The sequence below is a fragment of the Apodemus sylvaticus genome, chromosome 14, assembly GCF_947179515.1.
Source record: "Apodemus sylvaticus chromosome 14, mApoSyl1.1, whole genome shotgun sequence".
Classification (NCBI taxonomy): domain Eukaryota; kingdom Metazoa; phylum Chordata; class Mammalia; order Rodentia; family Muridae; genus Apodemus; species Apodemus sylvaticus.
In genome coordinates, this window is record NC_067485.1 from 46,346,068 (window position 1) to 46,368,467 (window position 22,400).

At 45.5% G+C, this 22,400-nt stretch overlaps 1 protein-coding gene, 1 non-coding gene and 1 pseudogene across 3 annotated transcripts in view; all 3 read right to left on the reverse strand.

Moving 5' to 3' along the window:
• Positions 1 to 22,400, reverse strand: part of Elmo1 (engulfment and cell motility 1) — a 516,925-nt gene that overhangs the window by 309,277 nt on the left and 185,248 nt on the right. For both annotated transcript variants that reach the window (XM_052156292.1, XM_052156291.1), the window contains exons 9-13: positions 15,705 to 15,856; positions 13,651 to 13,729; positions 9,461 to 9,511; positions 8,203 to 8,325; positions 5,853 to 5,984 (exon numbers count right to left, since the gene is read on the reverse strand). In XM_052156292.1, coding sequence (XP_052012252.1) covers positions 5,853 to 5,984; positions 8,203 to 8,325; positions 9,461 to 9,511; positions 13,651 to 13,729; positions 15,705 to 15,856 — 537 coding nt within the window. The remainder of the gene's footprint in view (positions 1 to 5,852; positions 5,985 to 8,202; positions 8,326 to 9,460; positions 9,512 to 13,650; positions 13,730 to 15,704; positions 15,857 to 22,400) is intronic.
• LOC127664377 (60S acidic ribosomal protein P0-like) lies at positions 1,895 to 2,710 on the reverse strand (annotated as a pseudogene).
• LOC127665309 (small nucleolar RNA SNORA17) lies at positions 19,295 to 19,424 on the reverse strand. Its single transcript, XR_007973360.1, has one exon. It is a non-coding gene; the product is annotated as a small nucleolar RNA SNORA17 (small nucleolar RNA).

Sequence of the window (22,400 nt, forward strand, 5' to 3'; positions counted from 1 at the left end):
TCTGAGGACAACCGTCACAAGTCACTCTCCTCCGTGTGGCTCCAGGCTTGGCAGCAGGCGCCCCTCGCGACCCGCTAGGCCGTGCTTTGCTCGTCATTAGAGTCTGAATTCACAAGCGCGTGGCTCCTTAGTGCAGCACGGGACTGGATTCGTTTTGTTATTGGTTGTCTTAGTCAGGGTTTCTATTCCTGCACAAACATCATGACCAAGAAGCACGTTGGGGAGGAAAGGGTTTATTCAGCTTACACTTCCACGTTGCAGTTCATCACTAAAGGAAGTCAGGACTGGAACTCAAGCAGCTCAGGAAGCAGGAGCTGATACAGAGGCCATGGAGGGATGTCACTTACTGGCTTGCTTCTTCCTGCTCACTTGGTCCAATCAGCATAATATCATCAATATCTAATTGAGAAAATGCTCCAAGCTGGATCTCAGGGAGGCACTTCCCCAACTGAAACTCCTTTCTCTGTGATTGTCTCCAACCTGTGTCAAGTTGACACACAAAACCAGCCAGTACATTGGTGTTAACTGTACAGCCCTGTATAGCCAAGTTCAAGTGCACTTCTAGTTAAAAGACATCTGATTTAACATTTACACTTCATTTCTTTCATTTATCACGTAGCCGACAGACATTACAATCTGTGTCTGTATGAAACTCACCCAAAACACACATACTGTCTCCACAAGGCACAGCAAAGCCCCTTCCTGCTTAGGAACCTCACCCAAAACGTGAGTACTCTGGCATTTCGATGAGCAGCACTGACGACAGATGAGAGAATGACACCTGAGCCCAGCTGCAGAGCGTTTGCTCGCACCGAGGGCTCCCGCAGGAGTCCGCTCACCAGCGACGGGGTTGTGCCCAAACAAGTACCCAGCAGCTTAGTGCCCGTCATTTACAAACAAGAATAGCACTGAAAAGTACCTTGAATGTTCATGGCACAGTTACAAGGAAATTTGGATAAATAAATAAGAGAATTTTCAAGTGTGACATCCACTACTAATGAGGCTTGACTATGTCTTCCAACCCCCCTTTTAATTTAAAAATCGTTATAATCTTTCCCTCACTCTCAAAGCCAACTCCAATTTTTTTCTTTCTATGTGACATAAACACTTGGCATGCAAAAGATCAACAGTTTACCAAGAGCACAGAACATTCTCTCCCTAGCCCCGGGACAACCTAGTGTGTCCACTTTTCCTACCACCGTATGTCAGTGTCGTGAGTGACTGGGCACCATTTCACTAGGAGCAGTGGGAAGTTTTGTAAGTTCATAACAACAAAATCTAGATTCCTGCAATGTTTCCAAACACTAGCCATCACTGAACAATTTACTAACTGACTGATAATTAGGTATAAAACAACTTATTGATTGTTGGGTATTATACCTTCCTCGTTTTTATTTATGTCACCGTGTTTCCTCTGCAGGTGACTTTCTTGGAACACATCTAAAGGCATTTGAAAAGCAACGATGCAGCTTCTGCAGTGTGGGGACTGGGACACGAAGGGAGGAAGGGAAAAATAACCAGAGCTCACCTCACTCCCTGCCATCTACTCTCGGGAGGCCGTGTCAGGAAGCCAGCAAACCCCGCAGCTGGCATTAGGCATAACCATACTTGTGTAACTGCGTGAGGACATCCAATCTCTCAAGAAGACACAGACTCTCCTGAACAGCTGTGCATAAATTCTGAAGAAGTACATTTCTATCACTTATTATCTTTTCTACTTTCTTATTTTACATTTTTATTTAAGAGATGACTCTGAAACAGTTAACGGCAATGTCTAAAACGTCTCACATTAATGCAAATTACAATAGATGAAAACCATTTTTTTTTCAAAAAAAAAAAAAGGTTTTCTAAGTTTAGTTTCTTAGCCAAGGTAAGCAGAAGGCCTGAACCTTTTCAGCAAGCTGGAAGGTGTACTCAGTCTCCACAGACAAAGCCAGGACCCACTTGTACCCAATGATGATGGACTGCAGCACTGAGGCAACGGCTGGGTACCTGATCTGCAGAGAGACACTGGCCACATTACAGACACCCTTGAGGAAGCGAGAGTGCAGGGTCTGCGCTGCGATCCAGCACTTGTGGGTTATAAATGCCGCCATTGTCAAACACGTGCTGGCTGCTCAGCCCCAAGGAGAAGGGGGAAGATGGTCACCGAGTTGTCTCCGGTTTCCATCAGCTGCACATCACTCAGCATTTCAATGATGCCTCTGGAGATTTTAGTGGTGAGGCCTAAAGCCTGGAAGAATGAGGTCTTCTCCGGCCCCAGACCGCTCGTGGGTTGCACAGTGACCTCACGGGGGGGGGGGGGTACCTTATTGGCCAGCAGCACGTCCCTAATCTCAGTGAGGTCCTCCTTGGTGAGCAGGATTCCCATGTTCCCCTGGATGGGAGGCAGCACTTTTAGGTTGTTCTCCAGATGCTCGATGGCCTTGCGCATCGTGGTGCTCTTGCCCTCCGACCCCACAGCCTTCCCTCGGAGGGATGTGTGGATCCACTGCATCTGCTTGGAGCCCACACTGTCCACTCCCACAGTGAAGCATTTTGGGTAAATATCCAAAAGCTGGATGGTCTAAAGTAAGGAACTGGACTTCCAGGTCGTCCTGTCTTCTCTGGGCATCATGGCAGTGCGTGAGGGATTGCCACGCAGGGCTTAAAGACGATGTCACTCTGATGAGGACACCTGGTGACAGATGAGACTCTGTCTTAAAATGAGTGTGTGTGTGTGTGTGTGTGTGTATGTGTGTGTGTGTGTGTGTGTTCTGGAATTATGCTGAGCTAAGGAGTATGAAGTCCAACTACCTCTTCCATCAAATTGTCATTTTTTTTTTTTTTTGGATTTGGTTTTTTCGAGACAGGGTTTTTCTGTGTAGCCCTGGCTGTCCTGGATCTCACTCTGTAGACCAAGCTGGCTTCGAACTCAGAAGTCCGCCTGCCTCTGCCTCCCAGAATGCTGGTATTACATGTTGTGCCACCACCACCCGGCTCAAATTGTCATCCTTTAAAAAAATAAATTGTCCTTTCTGCCTTGTTGGAGCAGCGTCCCCATCTATACTGGTGTCATTGTTGGTTTTAATGTCAAATTGGCCCAAGTTAGAATCAGCATGTAAGGATTCTCACTGACAACCCCCAAACCTCCCCTACACACACACACACACACACACAGACACACACACACACACACCATGGGCTATTCTGTTCCTCTAGAGAACTCTAATTAATACAGTGACAGAACTCAAAACTCTGCCTATGATTCCTAAAATGAAGACGTCCTCCAGGGTGGCTAAGATCTCTGTCAGCTTCGGTAACTTTGAAACAAAAAGCTGGGACCAGTTTGCAGCCAAGGGAACAAATCATATATTTATACTACAAATAGCCGGAGGCTTGGAAGCAAGAAAATAGAAGCTGAAATGTGGCTTGCATGGACTCTAAGAAGCTGTTAACTTACTGTTTCCTGGATTCTGTCTAATTGGGAGAAAAAATAAGAAATTAAATTCTTTCTATGAATTCAACCCTTTATTTCAAAGAAATCAAACTTTATCCAAACTTCTCAGTGTTCTTTCAAGTTCAGAGTTTGACAGGCAGGATGGTGTTTGCTTTGGAGGCAGAGAAAGAATTCAACACAGGTCTGCAGAGACCATGATAGGCGGCCTGCTGCATTTCTGCAGAACCACCACTAGGTGGCAGAAGGAACCTGTGAGTCTGGGCCTGGGCTGCTTTCTGCCCTGGCCATGCATTCTCCAGTGAACTAGCAGCTTGTCAAGATGGTTGGCTCATTTTCAGCATAGATCATTACTCAAAAGTGTTTCCAGTTTCTCAACCCTCTGATGCAAGACTGTGGCCAAAGTCTGGGGATAGTTTTCTAAGGAAGTTTTAAAAGTGAAAATCAAAAAAATTGTAGAACAAAATCCAGGAAACCAGTGCTCCCTTTGGGCTATTCTTTAGTGAATGCCTTTTTCCCCCACCCTTAAAATAACTTTTTGAGTCTTCAAGGAAAGTGCCACATAAATCTGAGAGTCCTAGAGTCGCATCAAACTGACTCTGAGTGAAAAACCTCCACCCTTGCCCATCACATTCTCAGGAAACAGAACAAGACGGAGAAGGTCACGATCTGCCTACACCTGAAAACCAAAGTGGGTCAGGATTTACCAGTAAAGCCCGGACAGAGAACACAGACACGGGGGCCCCAGCCATCCTCGGCTTGGGATGGAAGTACACAGGCTGCAAACACCGAGGCTGCTTCTCCATACCCCCCCCCCGCTTCTCCATGCCTCCCGCTTCTCCATGCCTCCCGCTTCTCCATGCCTCCCACTTCTCCATGCCTCCAGCTTCTCCATACCTCCCGCTTCTCCGTGCCTCCCGCTTCTCCGTGCCTCCAGCTTCTCCATGCCTCCCATGCACTTCACCTTAAGACGAACCCCGCATCCTCTGGCCTCCAGGCTGCACTGTGGGCCCACCAAGGCCTTGGGCAGATGAACAGTACACAGAAAGAGGGCCTATTTGAGAGTTTGTACATGGTTCAAGTGAACCCGTGCCAAGGAGTGCCAGGCTGAGCTCCAGGTGACAATGGTAATGATTTGTGGGTAAAAAAGAGGAGCCAGTCCTGTGTTGCCTCCATGTGAAGTAGTTATGCCTTAGCCCCAGACACAAAGGGCAGGCCTGGAAGGCAAAGGCGGTGAGGTGGACGCTGTCCGCCTTAACTGGGCTGCATGTCTCAGAAAGAAGCAACGCAAAGGTGGGGGGGGTGGCATCAATGACACCAACACATGAACGAGAACAAGAATGTCACTGGTCAACTCAATCCATCAACAGTGTCAGATGGACTGTCAAGACCAAAGACATGGCGGGGTGTAGTCAATGCTGCAAATGCTGTGAATGGTCTTAAGTAAGCTGCAAAGATGAATGTGTTACCAATAAACACTCTCCTCGGAAAGACACTAATCAATAGCTTGAAATTATTAAATTAAAGAGACATTATTAAAAAGTTGAAAAATGGTCAATTTGATGCACTCTAGATAAAAAGCTAATTACTAGATGCAGATAGAAAACAATTTGCCACAATCAAAACCCTAGTGGAGGGATTTTTGTTTTGTTTTGTTTTGTTTTCCAGAGAGATGTATTTGAAATCAAAACTATTGCCTAGTGAGTTCTAACCACTAAAGTCAACATCTTATTTGTATCATTTATGCTGGAGGTTAAACTGAAAACCTAATCTGACGACTACAGAATCTTAAGTTAGGTAAAGGTCACTCTGAAACTAGTGATACTGTCTATAAGCAGACAGCAACCATAACAGAAGGTTAGATTCAAGATATGTTTTCTGATTTGTGAAGTGTGTATGTGTGTGTGTGTGTGTGTGTGTGTGTGTGTAAGAAATAACCCATTAACAGTTGAAGCAAGATAAGACTGTTTAAAAAACATAAACTATATATAAATCTCATCATGATCCAACTCCCAGAGACTTCCAGCTTTCTTTAGCTCTGGAATCAATTCCTCTGAGTAATCCAGTCCCTAGCCCAATAATAAGATGCCTCCTAGAACTGTCATCGTTCATTGCACTCAGGAGAACCACAGTGGCTTTGGAAGGAGGCTCGGGAAGGCTCGATGCACTCCAGCCTAACTGCTCTGCCTTACACGTAATCAGAACTGGATAAACAAGCGGAGTATTAGTCACACTTGTGCAACTCATTCCATTTCACTGCAGCCAGGAGAGATTGCCACGTGATCCTGTTTAAACCAGCGAAACATCTGGAAATGTGGAAAGCATTCTGGAAAGCACAAGAGGACCACACGTTCGATGGACTGAGGTCAGACTGGGAGGGCGGGAGGGGAGGGCGCACTGGAGGCGGCGTACTTACAATGAAGCCAAGCTTTTTGTAGTCCCGAGTATACATGGACTTGCGCTTCTCCATGCTCCCGCTGCTGTTGTTAGGTTCTGACTCTGCATCAAAAGCAATTCTTCGAAGTTCAAATATGATGTCCCTTTGGGCCTAAAGGAGTTAGAGAGGGGGAGGAAAGAAGCAAAAGGAAAAAAAAGCTGCTTTCAGAGTGCGTGACAGAAGATCCCCCTTCCCAAGAGTCTAAATGAATCACTGCATTCAGGCAGAGCTTGAGAGAGAAAAGACAAGTCTGCCCTGAGTTAGAACTCAGACTCCTCTCTCTGCTCAGGCTCGGCATTCGTCTATCTCTCAGCCAAGCCATTCAGAGCAAAGATCATTATTACTTAGGGCCGTCCTACATAAAAGCCCCCCACACAATGGAATGGCTGTTATTGATGAAGATTAAGGGGAGAGTGTTTGAGTAATGCTCTGTCTGAAACAAATTAAGAGGTGACTGTGGTTCTTGAGCAGTCTTTTTACTCTGAGAGATCTCTCACTCCACCGAGGACTAACTTCATGGAAACTAGGGACAAGATAGTAAAACGGGGAGCCCATAGACAGAAAAAACACCAAGTGTTCTTCCCAGGTTGAGCATGGTGTAGACACACAGTGGGGTGTTGTTAGCCTTAGCCAGAAGCAAACACCAACATATCGGTGTAGACAAGAACCTTACAAATTCACCATGAGACTGTGTCTCCTAGAAATGTCAGGGAGGCTGCACCTAAGAAGGGTCACCACCATGGCTACTTAGAGAACCCCTGAACAAGGGTGACACCAGTAGACATGCTAATGCGGAAGGGGGAAGCTCATTAGCCTCAAACCTAGACAAAGAACAGTCAGGTAAAATGAGGAAAGCTAACAGCAGGAGAAATAGCCTTCCCCAGGGAGAGTTCATCAAGTGGTTATCCAAGACCAAATGCTCAGCCCAGAAATCATACATACAAGTAACATTATATGGGCTGCGCAGGGTATATTTATGTATTTAGGAATTCACATACATACATACATACATACATAGGTAACAACGCCTAAAGAACGAGAGGCTACGAATTTGAAAGCAAGGGAGGTGGGCATATGGGAAGGCTGGAGAGAGAAAAGGAGAAGGGTGACACCGTAATTAACTGTGTTATAATATAAAATATAAAAAAAATAATAAAAAACTTAAATTTGTTGAGTAGAACAGACTAGATAGAAAGCAACAATTTTTTTTTTAACTCTTCGGTCCTTCTAGAAGAATCAACTTGATAAAAACAGGAGGCAGAGGGGTGATTTCAAAAGCCAGAGGGACAGGAGGAACAGAGAAGAGAGCAAATATAATTTCCATGGGCACAGAACTTCAGTTTGGCAACCTACAAAGAGCCTGGAGAGAAATGCAGTGAGGTTGTAACAATGTGAATGTAGTTAACGGTTTAAATGATTAATTATGTTATGTGCTTTTTCCTCCAACACAGAGGAAGAATGCAGTGTTGCTCCTTATTAAGAGTGCAGATCTCCCTCGCTCTAAGTGTCTCCCTTGGATTCCCATGCTTGGCCTGCAGGAAGAAAGCATGGGGCACAACCACTGGCCTTGCCAAGCCGCTGCTTGGAAAGTCAGTCTTCCTCACATGGCCTCTCGCCATGAATGAGGAGCTGCTGCGGCCACACGGCCCACGTGTGGGGCTCAGCGTCTGCAGTCGATCAGAGGCCCTCGAGTGCCAATAATGAATGTTTTCCTTTCCACAGCTGCACCACTGTTTGAATTGAAAATGTGTACAGCAGCGGCGGCGGGGGTAGGGTTCCCAGCTGCCTCCTCACTCTCTGCTCATGCAGGGAAACTCCCCCAGAGCCTTCTGGATGGAAACAGAATGTTTTGTACACAGTGACAGAGGTAGCAGGGAGTGACAAAAATTAGCCAGCCAACAAAAACACCAGCCTAGAAATGAGGGTGCACCGGGGAAAAGGAAGAGCTGCCTTTGGTCTTAGTTATTGGAAAATGGGAAGACGCCCGCTTGTAGAATTGATGCCACGCATGGCCTTGCATGCCCTCAGTTGTACGGGAACTTGACCCCACTTAATGTAGTATGGTCAAGAGCCCAGGGCTGTAACCTCAAGCTCTTAATTGTAAAGGAAAAATATGCATGTGCGTGGAGCTTCATGGAATAATCCTGACATTTTATTCTCTGATCCTAGGGCCACCTAAACTTTAAAGCCATATAGCCAAGTTCTGAGATGTTGGTAAAACAATGACACTCATGACAATTACACCCCTGATCTGCGAGTCGCTGAAGGACAGACGTCTGATGCGCTGTCTCACTGTCTCTGATCACACGTGTGTGAAGCATACACCTACCTGGTCCTGGGGGTCCATCTTGGTCATCATCCTGTCTTCCAGAAGGTTAAAGGTCAGGACTTGGAGAACATATAACTGGTGAGCCATCTCGTTGTTGATGGCCCGCTGTGCTCGGATGACATGCTAGAGACATGGTTGACAAATTACGTTTTTAAAAATAAGTAAAGAAAAGATTCAGAGCACCAAGTTAACTCTCGCCATGATTCTGAAATTCTGACAGGTGAGAACTTCCTTACCCTGCAGAACCTTCGTGCAAGCCCCAGCCCAGTTTGTAGAGATAACATAGCAAAACTACTTTCATATGCAAACTATGGCCACCAACCCAGTATCCCAAACACCCAAAGCCAGGTACCCTGAGACTAGACACAACCTAGAAACACGGTAGCCTGCAGGAATCACTGAACTAGCCATTCACAAGCCTGAGTGACACATGGCACGTGACATATGTTCTCTGGAGCACCCCTTCCCCAGGGTAGCAGTGTAGGCTGTGGCCCTCATCTTCCTGCAGGTCTCTTATGTTCTGGGCCCACCTTCATATGTGACTCCCATGCTGTGCTACATTCCTTCTTGGAGAACATTTCAATCCATTGGTGAATTTTAAGTAACAAGCTTTTTTTTTTAATGCCTTTCAAAAGGCAATGGCCTTTTGATCGGTTTTCTTCACACCTAAAGAATTTAAAAACTATATTTCGCGTCTGTGTCTGTGCGTGCGTGTGTGTGTGTGTGTGTGTGTGTGTGTGTATGTGTATGTAACTCTATAATTACAACATCAGATTGGGTTGTTACTGTGTGTTAGTTTGGTAAACATTAAAGTTGCTTCCTTCCAATAACTGGTGAATAGCTGGAAATAAAAACCGCCTTTCTGTTTTGTTCATTTCTAAACACTGACAAGATGAGATTGCAAGCTTATTTTCCACTGAATTTTAAGGCCCTTCTCCCAGAATCTTCTATATTTCCAACTTCCTTCCTCATCAAAAAGAACTCATACTGGTGGATTGTTTTAGCCAAGGACTTCCTGGTTTTCTTTGTCTGCGAAACTAAGCAGAGGTGCACTAACTATGTCTCCCTGGCTCTTCCCACTGAGGCTCTGCCCTCCAGCTACACAAGGCAGTGGCTGCAGCAAAGCACTGTTTGTGCCAATTCTAAATCATACTTTCCCTTCCTGGATTGGTCCTACTGATCAAACTCCAAGGTGGAACCACAGAAGAACCCCCCGACACTAACTAGGACATGGTGGCTTCTGTGCATGGGTACTCACTGTTAAAATGATGTAGCGCAGCTGCTTCTGAGCCAAAATATTAGCCATCTCCTGGGAAAGACAGAGCAAGCCCGCAAAGGCTTCAGTTAGAAAGACGCACTTCGGTATGGCCAGAAACAGCTCCATCCAAGGGTGTGCTTCTTAACTGTATATCAGCAGTATTTCTTGGGAAGTGGCCAATTCAAATTAATTTTTGTACATTCCACTTGGATTATTAAATCAAGGACCAAAAGTAAAGTAGGATTTTTTAAATTTCTGCTTTTACTGGAAAAGAACTGAAAACTCAAACACTGCAAAGGACAAAAGTGGCCCCACGCCTCAGAGACTGTCTCTGTGCCGTCTACAGCTCTTATCATTGTTACTTTTCTAAAACTTTATACATTTACTTATAAAGGAAGTACTGCTCAATAAGCAGATCAAGCAAAAAATGGATAGAAAGAGTCAAAAGTTTAAAGTCTATGAAGCCAGTTCTTTTCATCTGTGCAAGCTGAGGATGAAGCACACAGATCCTAGACGTGAGAGAAGTTATGTAAGTGAACGGAGTCCGGATTGCTGACGCCCGGATCATTGAAGGCGAGCAACTGGACAGCTGCTATGCAGTAGAATTCACACTCACTCAGCTTAGCAAAGCCTCTTTTCTGTATTTTGGGCTGTGGCATTTGGGAGTAGCTTTATCAAATGGACTTGCAATAGCTAATACCAGTTGTCAATGTGACACACCTAGGAAAAGGGAATCTTAACTGAAGAACTGCTTCAACCAGATTTGCCTGTGAGCATGTCTGTGAGGCATTTTCTTGATTGCTGACTGATACAGGTAGTAGATTGGGCTAGGATGTTTAAGCTAGCTGATGAAGGGCTTGGGAGCAAGCCAGTGTGGAGAATTTCCCCGCAGCTCCCGCTTGAATTTCTGCCCTGTTTGCCCTCAACTGTAACTTATAAGCTGAAATAAACCCTTTCACCCCCAAGATGCTTTAGGCCACTGTGTTTATCCCAGGTACAGGAAGCCAACTGAAAGCTGGCTGATTCTCAGACTGTTGTTACAAATATTGGCCAGCAGGTACTAAGGGAAATTTTTAGTTAAAAAACAGCCTTAGTAACTGTCAAAGAATATAAAAATACTGCTTATATTCAGGAAGACACCAAAATATTCTTTTTTGTGGTTGCTGGGGAGTATTTTTGGCATTGCAATTCTCTAAGTAGAAGGCACTGAACTACCACTACAAAGCGAAACTATAAATTCTACCAAGACTAAAGTAAATTTGCAGAAAGCTGGGAGAATCAAGAGCGTGGGGAGAGAGGCTAACAAGGGAGGGGACACACAGGCGAGCGGGGCAGGAGTGGAACGGGAGCGCAGGGCCCGGTTATCGAGGCTGACAGAGGAAACATGGAGACTTACAGTCAGAGGGCAATCAAGGATGTGAACCTTGCTCTCTGCGTCAACCTAAGGCACCATCGCCACCACAGAAAGGAGAGCGAGCAGGAGAGAAGAGGGGATGGAAGTTCAGAGCAACTGTTAGAAGCTAGCCGCTTCAGTGTCACGCCCTGCTGGCCCTCTGCACTGGAAAGGGTGGACATTCTGTCAGGAGATCCCGGATGGTGAGGTGGCAGTGATGGCCAAATTCAGTATGAAGTACTCTCCTGAGCTCTTAAAACTAAAACTGCAGGCGAGGCCCACCCGTAGAAACAAGCTAAATCACCACCAGAAAACCAGTCCTTTCACATTGTTGTAAGGAGGCTTTCTTTCACCTAAATAGGGGCCCACGGGCTTCTCCTGTTTTGAATTTCTTCTCTTGGGTCATATAAACAGAAGGACCAAAGAATCTCACAGTTCTTTTCAATATTTTTAAAAACTTTATAGAAGTATTTTCAAAGTACTGTTTAATATTATCAGAACAACACGAACAGGAAAGGAAGGTGTAGCTCACTGGTCTACATGATTAGAAGAAGTAAGACAGCTTCGTCATGCAATGACTATTAATGATTTGTATTCCAATTGTATTCATTATTGTATTCCACGCACAGGAGATAGTGTCGAGCACAGGGCAGAGCAAAAGGGCCAGACAGAAAATCAAAAGTGTTTTATACAATTCTCTGTTAGAGGAGGAGCTGGATTAGAGAGAAAACAAAAGTTTCCTTGTCCTCCTCACTGGATGCTAAGTGAACTGTTTGAATAACCATGGGCACTCGCAGGGAGGAGAGCGTAGCCTTGAATGACACAAACGTTCACATGGAGATGTAGCTAGAGGTAAACTCACATGGGAAGTTGGCCACGAGTATCTCTGTTGGGTTATAAAATAGGGTTGTAAATGAACAGAATGTGCATGAATGGACGGCTCCCTTTGGTGGGAAAATACACAAGTGAAAGAACTGTACACAGAATAAAGAGAGAAGCATGCTATGGATATGTTTGAGCGCGAGGACTGCAAGAGTCCGCCCAGGGACCCCAACGAAAAGACTTTCAACCTTCTTCATCTTGAATTTGTTAACTAAAGGTCATTTTCAAATAATCCTTATAATGCTAGTATGTCGTTGTAAAGAAATTCGGAAGACGTCTTCTCAACACATCTTCCATTAAAATAACAGCAAAGGAAAGGATCCAGCTAGCCACTCAGCAGCTGTGCCTTCTCCCACAAAACCAAAGAACACATTCCCTCCATCCCTGCAGCAAGAACCGGTTCCCCCCCCATCCCAGGTGTAGAAACAGCACAACCACTGCCCAAAGGGCAGACACAGTCAGGAACTTTCCAGTCCAGGTGCGAGAGTGTAGAGAGGGTCTGTGATTGGACAGGAAAAGGGGGGGGCGGAGCTAAGAATTGCAGAGAGCAGGCACACAGGCACCCATGTCGCAGCAGAAGTTGATGAACAATGGCTTGGGATGTGTTTTTCTGTGTGTTTCTTAAGGCTAGAAATATTGGGATAAGACTTTTATCATTGTAAATTGGCATCTTGTCATTGTGAGTTTAATAAACATAAATCCAATTGCCTAACTAATTAAGCATTAAGATTTTGATTTTCTTGGTTACTGGAATGTGGGTCTGCAGATGGTGGAGAGCTGTTGGGGTGCGGGGAGGGGGAGGGAGATTTTCATGGATGCGAGAGGCTATCAAAGGACCCTATTGGGACAATTGTGTTGTAACTGCCCAGAGTAGGACCTTGGCTTGCGGGGCAGGAGAGTTGTCGGGAGTGGCAGAGGGCAGAGGTCTGGAGAGGGTGGAGAGTTGGTGGGGATTCATTTTTAATATTTCCCTCAACAAGACACCAAGGATTAGTCCTTCAAAATTGGTTTCATACATTTAAATAAATAATAAAATCCTGACAATGGAATGCTATGACCTTGTATGGCCCCAGGCAGGACAACAAATTATTCAATAGTAGCACAATTGATACAATGTCCCAGGCTTAATTATTAATCTTTAAAGGGGGTGTTCTGTAAAATTCAAGGCATAAATTCTTAGGTAATATTTTAATCTACTGGAGTGAAAAAGTGGGCCTCGTTTCCTCATGACTTCTGGGATTCTCTGACTGCCAGGCATCTTTGCAGTTTTCGGGATTCTTAAAGTTAAAATCAAGTACGCGGCTGGGCTTCCAGCACTAGTTCTCACCACTGTGGTGACCTGGTCAGGTTCTTTACTCTGTTGGAACCTCATTTTCCTCATTCACAAAGTGAAAATAATATGTCTTTCCTTTAATATGAAAAGTATGCTAGTAAAAATGTCAATATCAACTGTAGACCAGCTCCAATGCTCTTTTACATCTAAGGTGAAGTCCAGATAAAGGTGTACAGCCTCGGCTGCTGGTACAGTCTACAGGCATCCAGGCAAACAGACGTGTGAACCCCACTCTATAGGTCCCCACTGAGGAGCCGTAAGCAGGTCATGGTAGACTTGGATATGGATCTTTAGGGCTCATTCTCCTAAATCACTCAGATATTTTAAATTTAAACACTATACCATTATCTCTGTTCTACTGAAGAAGTCTTCATTTCAATGGTTATTAGAGTCTGCATTAACTTTCAGTAAGAAAGTGCACATCTTGTTGCTAATATATTTCTGAGACTGACTTAGTCATAGAATAGTCTGAATTTATGATGGATTCTACTGTGAGTTAGGTTGGTTTATTAAATCATTTCTAAGAGGAGAGTTCCTAGCCCCTCCTGATCACAGTCTCAGGACTAAAGAGCTGACACCTACCTGTCTTCTCTCATCAGGAGCTTTCAGAAAAAGTGCATTGATCACCGCAATGGTGTAAGTCTGGATTTCTTGGTCTGTCCTGTAAAGATGCAAACAAGGCAGGAAATCAGAAGAGGCTAGCCCCGAGTCAGCCATGGTAAGGCTCAATATCACACAAAACAGCAGTCCTGCACAGAGGAGCAAGGCAGGAGACATAGTAACATATTCCCTCCATCCCTGGGCTGGACAGGTAGACACACAGTTACTATCACAGCAGTTGGTCAAAAGAGATCACTTAAAAGTGCATGCAGCCAATAGCCTTCCTCTTTCTTCTTCATCTGAATTAAAAGCAAGTGCAAAGATACTATGGGCTCTGTGTGTGTGTGTGTGTGTGTGTGAGAGAGAGAGAGAGAGAGAGAGAGAGAGAGAGATTTTCTGTCTAATGCCTGGTACACAGTACACGTATGGGAGCAGTTGGAGATGTCTTAGCATTCCTTGGCTTATCTAAAAGAAAACAGCTTTGTTCCCATAGCAACATCTCATATTCTAGAAACTTGTTGGCAAACACAAGTGCTGTAACAGTAGTAAATGTTGGAACTTTTTGTTTAAAATTTTGCTCCTCACTGAAAAGAGGGCAGACATTTCGAGGGAAGTCGAGTGGTAAACAATGAAGAGGGCTCAAGGCAGAAGCCAGGAGCCTCGGAGCCGCAGTCGGGGAGAGACAGCTTCCTGGGAGGGCTGCTGTTCTGGGGCAGATTTGGACATCACACCTCCATCCTTAGCATGTCGCTTGGCTTTTTTTTTTTTTTTCAGTGACGTGCACTGTAAATGAACATCTGTGTCCCTGAGAGTCAGAAATAGAGAGCCAGGCAGTGAAATCAACACTGTTCATATTAAGGGACAGTGAAACCTCTGTCATTTTAAGTGAAGCCACACACAAAACCCATCCTTCCAAGAGAGAGCTCATTCTCTGAGGCCAAAGTCCAAGGCTTCCCGACTTAAACTTTAAATTCTGCTCACACCCTACCTCCAAATGAATTAAACATCTAATGCACTTTTGTAGTTCATACTATACACACAAGCAAACCCATTCAGTGTCCTGAGAACTGCTGACTTGACCCTCCTATTCCCACCGAACCATACTCATATACACACATCCCACATGGTTCAATCAGGCTTACTGTTACAAATAAGCAAATGTGACCTGAGAGAATGGGGGTGGGGTCACCTTGATGCCAGTCAAAGTGTTTCCTGAACATCTCCTTACATCATTTCGAGGCACGACAAGGCATCCTCATATCCTTCCAACCAACACACTTCTGATGTGAGCTAGCTCGAAATGTTTTTCCTACAAGCCAGCACCCACCAATATTTAACTATAACAAGTGACACTGCATAAGAGAGTCCTGCTCAGTATCATCAGAAGCACCCTGCTAGTTTACTGAAGAGTAGAAAATGGGGAACCTCCGCAAGAATTGCAGGGCTTGGGGGCAGGTGTTTAACTTCCACACCTTACTCAGGCTCTTAAGAATGTAATACATGTGTTTTGATCTTTTATTCTTCTATCCATCAAGTCTGAAGTTTGGTGATGGAAGAAGCCCGCCTTTAAAAATTCCTAGTTAAGGCGGCCTAGACTCAAAACCACAAGTGGCCACATGCTCTCTCTCCATATATGGATCCTAGCTCCGAATATTAGGTTTCAGTATGTAACCCGAAGCAACTAACTACTTAAAATTCCAAAACAATTATGAAAGTATTCACAGTGTCACAAAAATATCATCAGTAATACGGACACTGTTGAGAACCTGAGAGAAGAAAGTGTCTTAGTATGTCTTATGAAACGTAAAACTCAAGCAAAGTCTACCAAAATTTACCAAAGCTGAATGTATCGTGTGGTCCCAGCTCTGGGTAGAGATGGATGGTCCCCTGGAGATGTATCATGACCAATAAGAGCAGTAGCTAATTTGCTCCCAAGTCAAGACATTTTGTGCACCTCCCTTAACCAGTTCACAATGTTCCCCAGGCCATCCTAATAGTGACTGTTTCCCCAAAACAAGAGTGCCTAGCATGCTTACCCCTGCAGGTGAGGGATGAGCTGGCCAATGGTGATCTCCTGGGCTACTTTTTGGTAGAGGTCATGACTGTTGAGAACCATTGACTCCAGAATGGCCAAGGACCGCTGCAGGATTGAGATGTCTATGGCGGACTTGTTCACAAAACTTGCTATCTGAAAACACAATGAGGTCACAGATGACTACACACGCTTGGATGGTAAGCCAAACAAAGAAGGAAAGAAGGGAGGGAGGAAATAAAGCAAACTGGGAGCTCAATGAAGAGCAATGCAGTCAGAATGAAACATGCTGCAAAAGAACTGCATGGAGTCAATAATGTGCATTAATCACCACAATGTACAGTTACCCATCTTAGGATGCAGCAGTAACTGGCTGCCCCTGTAAGGGTCGGTCTTCAAAGGACCCTCCTCTGGTTTTCCCAGGGTTATTATTCTGGGTTTCAGCTTTCAAGGAATGGCTTTCCTGTTAAGATAGCGACTTCAACATTGCCAGTAGCCCCTCCTCGCCAAGTCTCAGACTGCTCCTGCATCCACACAGTGCAGACCCAGGGCTTTTATGTTCTTACTGTAGTCCTGTTGTGTTCTTAAGAGATCTCATAAATCACACTTGTCAGTATAATTCAACAGGCAATGGCACTGCACCTGCCCAATCTTCTGGCTATTTGTGTGTGTGTGTGTGTGTGTGTGTGTGTGTGTGTGTGCGTGCGTGCGTGCGTGTGTGTGTGTGTGTGTGTGTGTGTGTCCTGTACCTAAAGTAAGTTCTTCTGTACCCTCTGAGATGTAGCAAACAGAAGTCATTTAAATTAGAAATGCTAGAATAATAGCTTACTATGTAAAACACATTCCTTAAGAAATTAATCAGCAAAAGCCTAAATACAATAAATCACAATATAAGGAGACAGAACATAGGGTTAGAATAACGGCTCAATGCAATCTTAACACATGAGCACCAGAAAGGCTTTATTTGAGAGATCTCATTAAAAATTATTGCTGTCTGTTGACAGCTCATTCTAAAAAGTGATTATTACAAGGATGGCTTAAACGATGTCTCACTTAAACACTCCCAGGCTTGGTTCTATGATGGGCAAGCACTTAGCTTCCTCTGTCAACACCACTTCTTCCCTTTGTACCACGTCATACACCCTTGTCCCCAAACCCTGAACCTGATAAAATCCAAAGGCACCATAGCCATTTCCAGCTACCTACCATGCCACAGTCACCACTTCAGGGACCACTGGTAAAGGCAACAGGGATGGAACACATGCTGACTCTCCTAACAGATCCATGGGTGCCTCGGGCAATGGGAAGTCATCGAGGATTCAGTGTCAGGAGGTTTTACACTCCACAAACTGGTTTTATAGCACAAACTACAGGAAGTCTGTGGGAATTTTAAGATCCTTAAAAGACCATCTCAGCTCCTCTCATGCGAATGTGTTTACTGTCCTTGGCAAGCTCTTACCTCCATTCTCACATCTGTTCCAATCTACAAAATCTGCAATGTGAACGCCACCTCTCTTTCTTTAAATCCACTGTTTACTGACAAAAGTCCAACCGCCCTCCCAGCTTTCACGGCTGTTTACTTAAGATAGGTCCCTTTGGGACAGCACACAAATGCAGATTCTCCTCCCACCCCCATGGGATTATCCCCGCCATAATACTTCACACTGGTAACAGGAAGCAAGTAAGGGGAGGCGTACCGTGGTGGTTCTCATTATCTTTCCATGAATTCTCTTACTGCTGGCTCCCCTTCCGGCCTCTCCTGGCTGAGATGTGCCTTAGAGTCAGGGAGTCTGCCTCCTGAGAACCTGTAGCTGGTACTGTCAATCCCCCACCCTCATCCTCACTCTCCTCTTTTCTTTCTTTTTCTTTCTTTTTTTGTGTGATACATTTTTCAAAAAAACCTTTTTATTGGTTCTTTGGTTGGTCAATTTCACATCATGCACCTCAAACCCACTCATCTCCCCCTCCCCTTGTACCTGCTCTCCACCCTTGCAAACCACCCTCAGAGGGGAAAAAAAAATCATTGTAGAGGCTGCAGTACGTCACAATGTGTCCTAAAGTATACACAAATGTTCTTTGCAAGAAGTCATGGGTCTGATACACACTGTCTGGCTTCTGCTACTCTATCAATACTGGATTCTCACTGGGACTCCTCTCAGATCTCCTGTTATTGCCTGTGTCACCGAGACCCTATAGCTTAGATCTGTAGGACCGGGCCTTTTCATGGACTCAAGCAGTTCGTCCGTGGAGTGGATGTTGGGGTGGCCCAATTCAAAGCCCTGAATCTGGGCCTGAGAAGTATCTAAGCCAGTGAGCCCTCTGGCTCTCCAGATCTCACAGCCTTGAGCTAGCTAACCAGCAACCCTAGCAACCAGGGCCAGTTCTACCCTGTTGCCCAGGTGATATGCAGGTCCCACTTTCCTGTGAGTTGCAGCTGGTGAGGGACATAGTCAGCTAGCTCACCTGCCTACCATAGATGGTGAGGGAGGGGGGAGGGCATCTCTCCCTCATCCATGCCACTTCCTAGCAGTCAAGAGGCAGGGCCAGCTCTCCTGCACTCACACCCTCTGGGCAGCACACCTGCAGCTCCCACATTCAGGGCCAGCTCTACGGTGCCACCCAGGTGAGGTGCAGGACCCTTCTCCTAAGTGCTGCCGCAGGTGAGAGGCAGGGACAGCTTTTCTACTGTCATGACCCCAGACCCAGGTCTGCCAGCTGCCACAGCTGGTGAGTAGAAAGGGACAAGAAGCCTATCTGTATCTCTTCCATGCCACCACAGGGGACGTGAGTGGGAGGGCCAGCTCTCCCATACTCAAGTATCCTCAAGCAGGCCACCTGCCACTCCAGCAATGTGCAGGGGAGGGGCTTTCTTCCAAGTACTTAAGCTGACTTGGGGCAGAGCCAGCTCTCCCACGATGCCCAGCTGAGGATTAGGACCAGTTCTGCACAGCCCTCAGACATCAACATGTCTCTAGGCAGCACCCCAAAACAGGGACATCCATCAGAATATTGGTAATAACACACCCTTGCGGGTTGAGGTCCACAGCGCCAGATGTGCCCCCACTGGCAGAACAAGCTAGAAGCCAACCATAGTCCAAGGTGGCATCTCCGGCTACACACATCAGGCTGTTCCTCGCTACCCTCAAGTCTCTGCTTCTGCCTCTCTTCATTGTATCCACATCCTTCTGTCTTTTTCTCTTCCATTTCTGTACTATTTCTTTGCTCTTTTTGGTGGCCCCCAGGGCCTCTGACTTTCTGGTGTTGTCTCAGAAGAGCTAGGCCCCACTTGTGCATTATAGTGCAGGGGTCATCTCTGATGACAAGGCAAGGTCTAGCCTCCTCCACCATAGGCCTGCATGGCACCAGACTAATCTAGGTCACTTGAGGCTAGATCCCTGTCTGGACCCCACGGTGCCCATCTGGTGGTTTTCTCATTCTTGTGCCTCACCTGGTCCACCCCAGCGGCCCTTCCTCAGGTTCACTCCTGCCCGTGGCCCAGGTTCTTCTAGTTTCTCTATTGTTCCCCATCCTGAGGGACTGTCTTGGCCTGCCTAGCCCCAGAGAGTGGTCAGCACAGGCTTGCTTTTTTCAGGGAGTGTTAGGTTTTTAATGATTCAGATGTTCATAGTTCAGAACACTGACTGTAGACAGATTCTTTCCTCTCTGCCACCTGTGGACATACAGGTGACACAGCAGGCACACCTGCAACACATCTAAGGGCAGCGTATCTCCTTTTCTCATTCTTTCAGTATTTACTCATTCGTTACTAGATTCAAATGAAACAGAGTGGTTCAGGCCTACAGATTCAGAACAATACCAGTTAACATGAATCCACCCAGTTTTAACTTTAGTCTCCTTGTAATCCAGCTGGGATAGACAAAAGGACACAGGCTGTGAAGCACATGGTTTATCCTTGGCACTCGAAGGCCATGTCCTTTGGATATTGCAACACAGCCTACTATTAAATGATGGAAACCATCACATTGTCTTCTGACTGCTTCCTTCTCATCAACTGTCACACTTTCTGAGTTTCCATAATCATTCTTGGTTAATATCCCTAGTTCCCTATGCTCCATCCCTGCCCTGTGACACACCTTCGTGTGAACACACAACACTAATCCACTGTTCCCAAAGCATCACCTTCAGTTTCTTCTGTGCTCAAATCCACCACCACCACCACCACCACCACCACCACCACCCCTGCCATGCCTTCCTCCCTCCCTACTTCTTTCTCTCTCTTGAGCCAAGCCTTGCTATGTAACTCAGGGTTTCCAGGAATCCACTGGCTAGCCCAGGCTAGCTAGCTTCAAACTCACAGGATCATCTTACCATAGCCTCTCAAATGCTGGGGTGAGCACTAGGATAAGAGCCTGAGCCACCTTGTCTGGTTTCCAATGCTCAAGCATTCCCAACTTTAAACTTTCTTTTTATGTGTGCATGTGTGTCTATGCACCACTTGTGTACCTGGTGTACACAGAGGCAAGAGAGGGTGTCAGATCCCCTGGAACTAAGGTTACAGATGGTTGTAAGCAGCAGTATGGTTACTGAGTCCTTTAGAAGAGCACCCAGTCTCTTAATTGCTCCGCCCCTGTCTCTCTAGCCATGTCAAGTTTTTTATTAAATGGAAATTTACCACTTACTTCCACAAATATCCTTTGACAAAAATTGCTTCCTCAAAATATGTATTTAGTAAAGTATACCTCCTCTAAAAAGGTTTTAAGTTCTTCAGAAAATATTAATTTTCTCCTACACACAGTGGGATACTGAGTAGGGGTGAAATCATCTCTGATCTTTGCTTTCCTTTAAGGGCATTAGCATCTTCACCCATACTTCATTTCTAGATGCCATTTTTTCATATGTATCATCCATGAAACTAATTGGTCATGCTCATTCCTCCTTTAACAAAGAACATTTCTGCAACCCTAAATCACTTCACCTAATGAGCATTTTATATGAGCCCAGAGTTGCGGACAGGCCTGGTGGAAAGTGTGTGCCCAGTTTGCTCGAGTCCTCGCACGGTCCTAAGGTAAGCTTTGAAACTGGTGGCTTCCCTCTGTTGTTATTCATCAGATGCTGCAACCAGACACTTAAACGGTCCAATTCTTTCAGTTGGAAGTCATCGAAGCATACTCCTGTCTTTCTCCAGGAAACTAGAGACAAATTCCATAATAGTGAAGATACCAACATCCTGGTCACCAGCTTAAGTTCTATACTCACTATAGAAGAGAGTATAGCGACGGGAGATTACAGATTACCTGGGTAAATTTTACAATGCTGCACCACCCCCCATACAAGAATAACAGTGCTTCCTGTACATTTCAGCTTTTCTTTACCACATCCTTGAGCCAGCTGAGCTCAGAACAGCACAGACTGGTGAAAGCAAGTCTGTATCCGGAAGACAGAGACTGGAGGAGTGAGTAATAAGAATGCATTCGGCTTCTTCGGGATACTCATTCATGCAGATCAGTAAGTGGGGGGAGTGTTTGGGAAACGTCTAGGAACCTTAGGGCAGAGCTGCAGCAGCAGGTCAGGTGGTACAGTGCTTGCTTCAGAAGGACCATGTTCATCCCCAGCACCCATGCGGTAGCCAAGTGCAGGCCTAGAGAGAAGGCTCAGCAGTTAGGAGCACTGACTGCTCTTCCAGAGGTCCTGAGATCAATTATCTGCAACCACATGGTGGCTCACAACCATCTGTAATTGGATCCAATGCACTCTTCTTGTGTGTCTGAAGAGAGCAACAGTGTACTCACACACATAAAACAAGACAATCTTAAAAAAAAATAAAGCCAAGTTTAGTGGTGTGCGCCTGTAACTCTATCCCTGGGGAGAGGGAAACAGGTGGGTCCCTGAAGCTTGCTGACCTAACCGAACTGGCAAGCTTTGGGTCCCAGTAAGACATCCACTCCAAAGAAACCAAGATGGATGTCTCCAGAGGAACAACACTCAAAGTTGAGCTCTGACCTTCCCACAACTCACATGCATACACACCCCCACACATGTCCTCAGCCCCCCTGACCAACCACACATAATATAGGCGGCATCAACAGTACATAAAACAAGGAGAGCAAAAATACTGTTTAGGTCTCAAATTTCTTGAAACTGAACCACCAACCAAAGAGTGAACACAGGCTGGACCTAGCGGATGAGCAGCTTGGTCTTCATGAGAGTCCCCAACAACTGGAACGGGGGCTGTCCCCAAGCCTGCTGCCTGCATACCTATGGGCTGGGCTCCCCTAAATCGGCAGCCTTGTCTGGCCTCAGTGGGAGAGGATGCAGCTAGTCTCCTAGTGACTTGTGTTGGTGGGAGGGGTGATGAGGGGTGATACCCAGAGGTGGAATGGGAGAGGACTTGGGGTTGGGGGGTCTGGGAGGAGAGGAAGGGCTGGTATTGTGTTGTCAAGTGAATAAATAAATTTAATTTAAAAATAAATGAAACATTAAAAATAATGGCAAACGGGCCATCCATGGGTAACACAAAGCTGCCTGATGAAATTTTAAGTTATCCTTGTAGATGCTCATAAATCTATACAAAGAGCAAAACTCAGTGGGTCAATGAAGAGAAACAACTAGATGTTTGCTCTGCATGGAAAATATCTGTGGGTAAGTCAGGTCATCAGGGCCTGGGTTTTTGTTTTTGTTTTTATTTGTTTGTTTGTTTGCCTTTCCCTGTAAGACAAAGTACTGCATAGGTATTTTACTT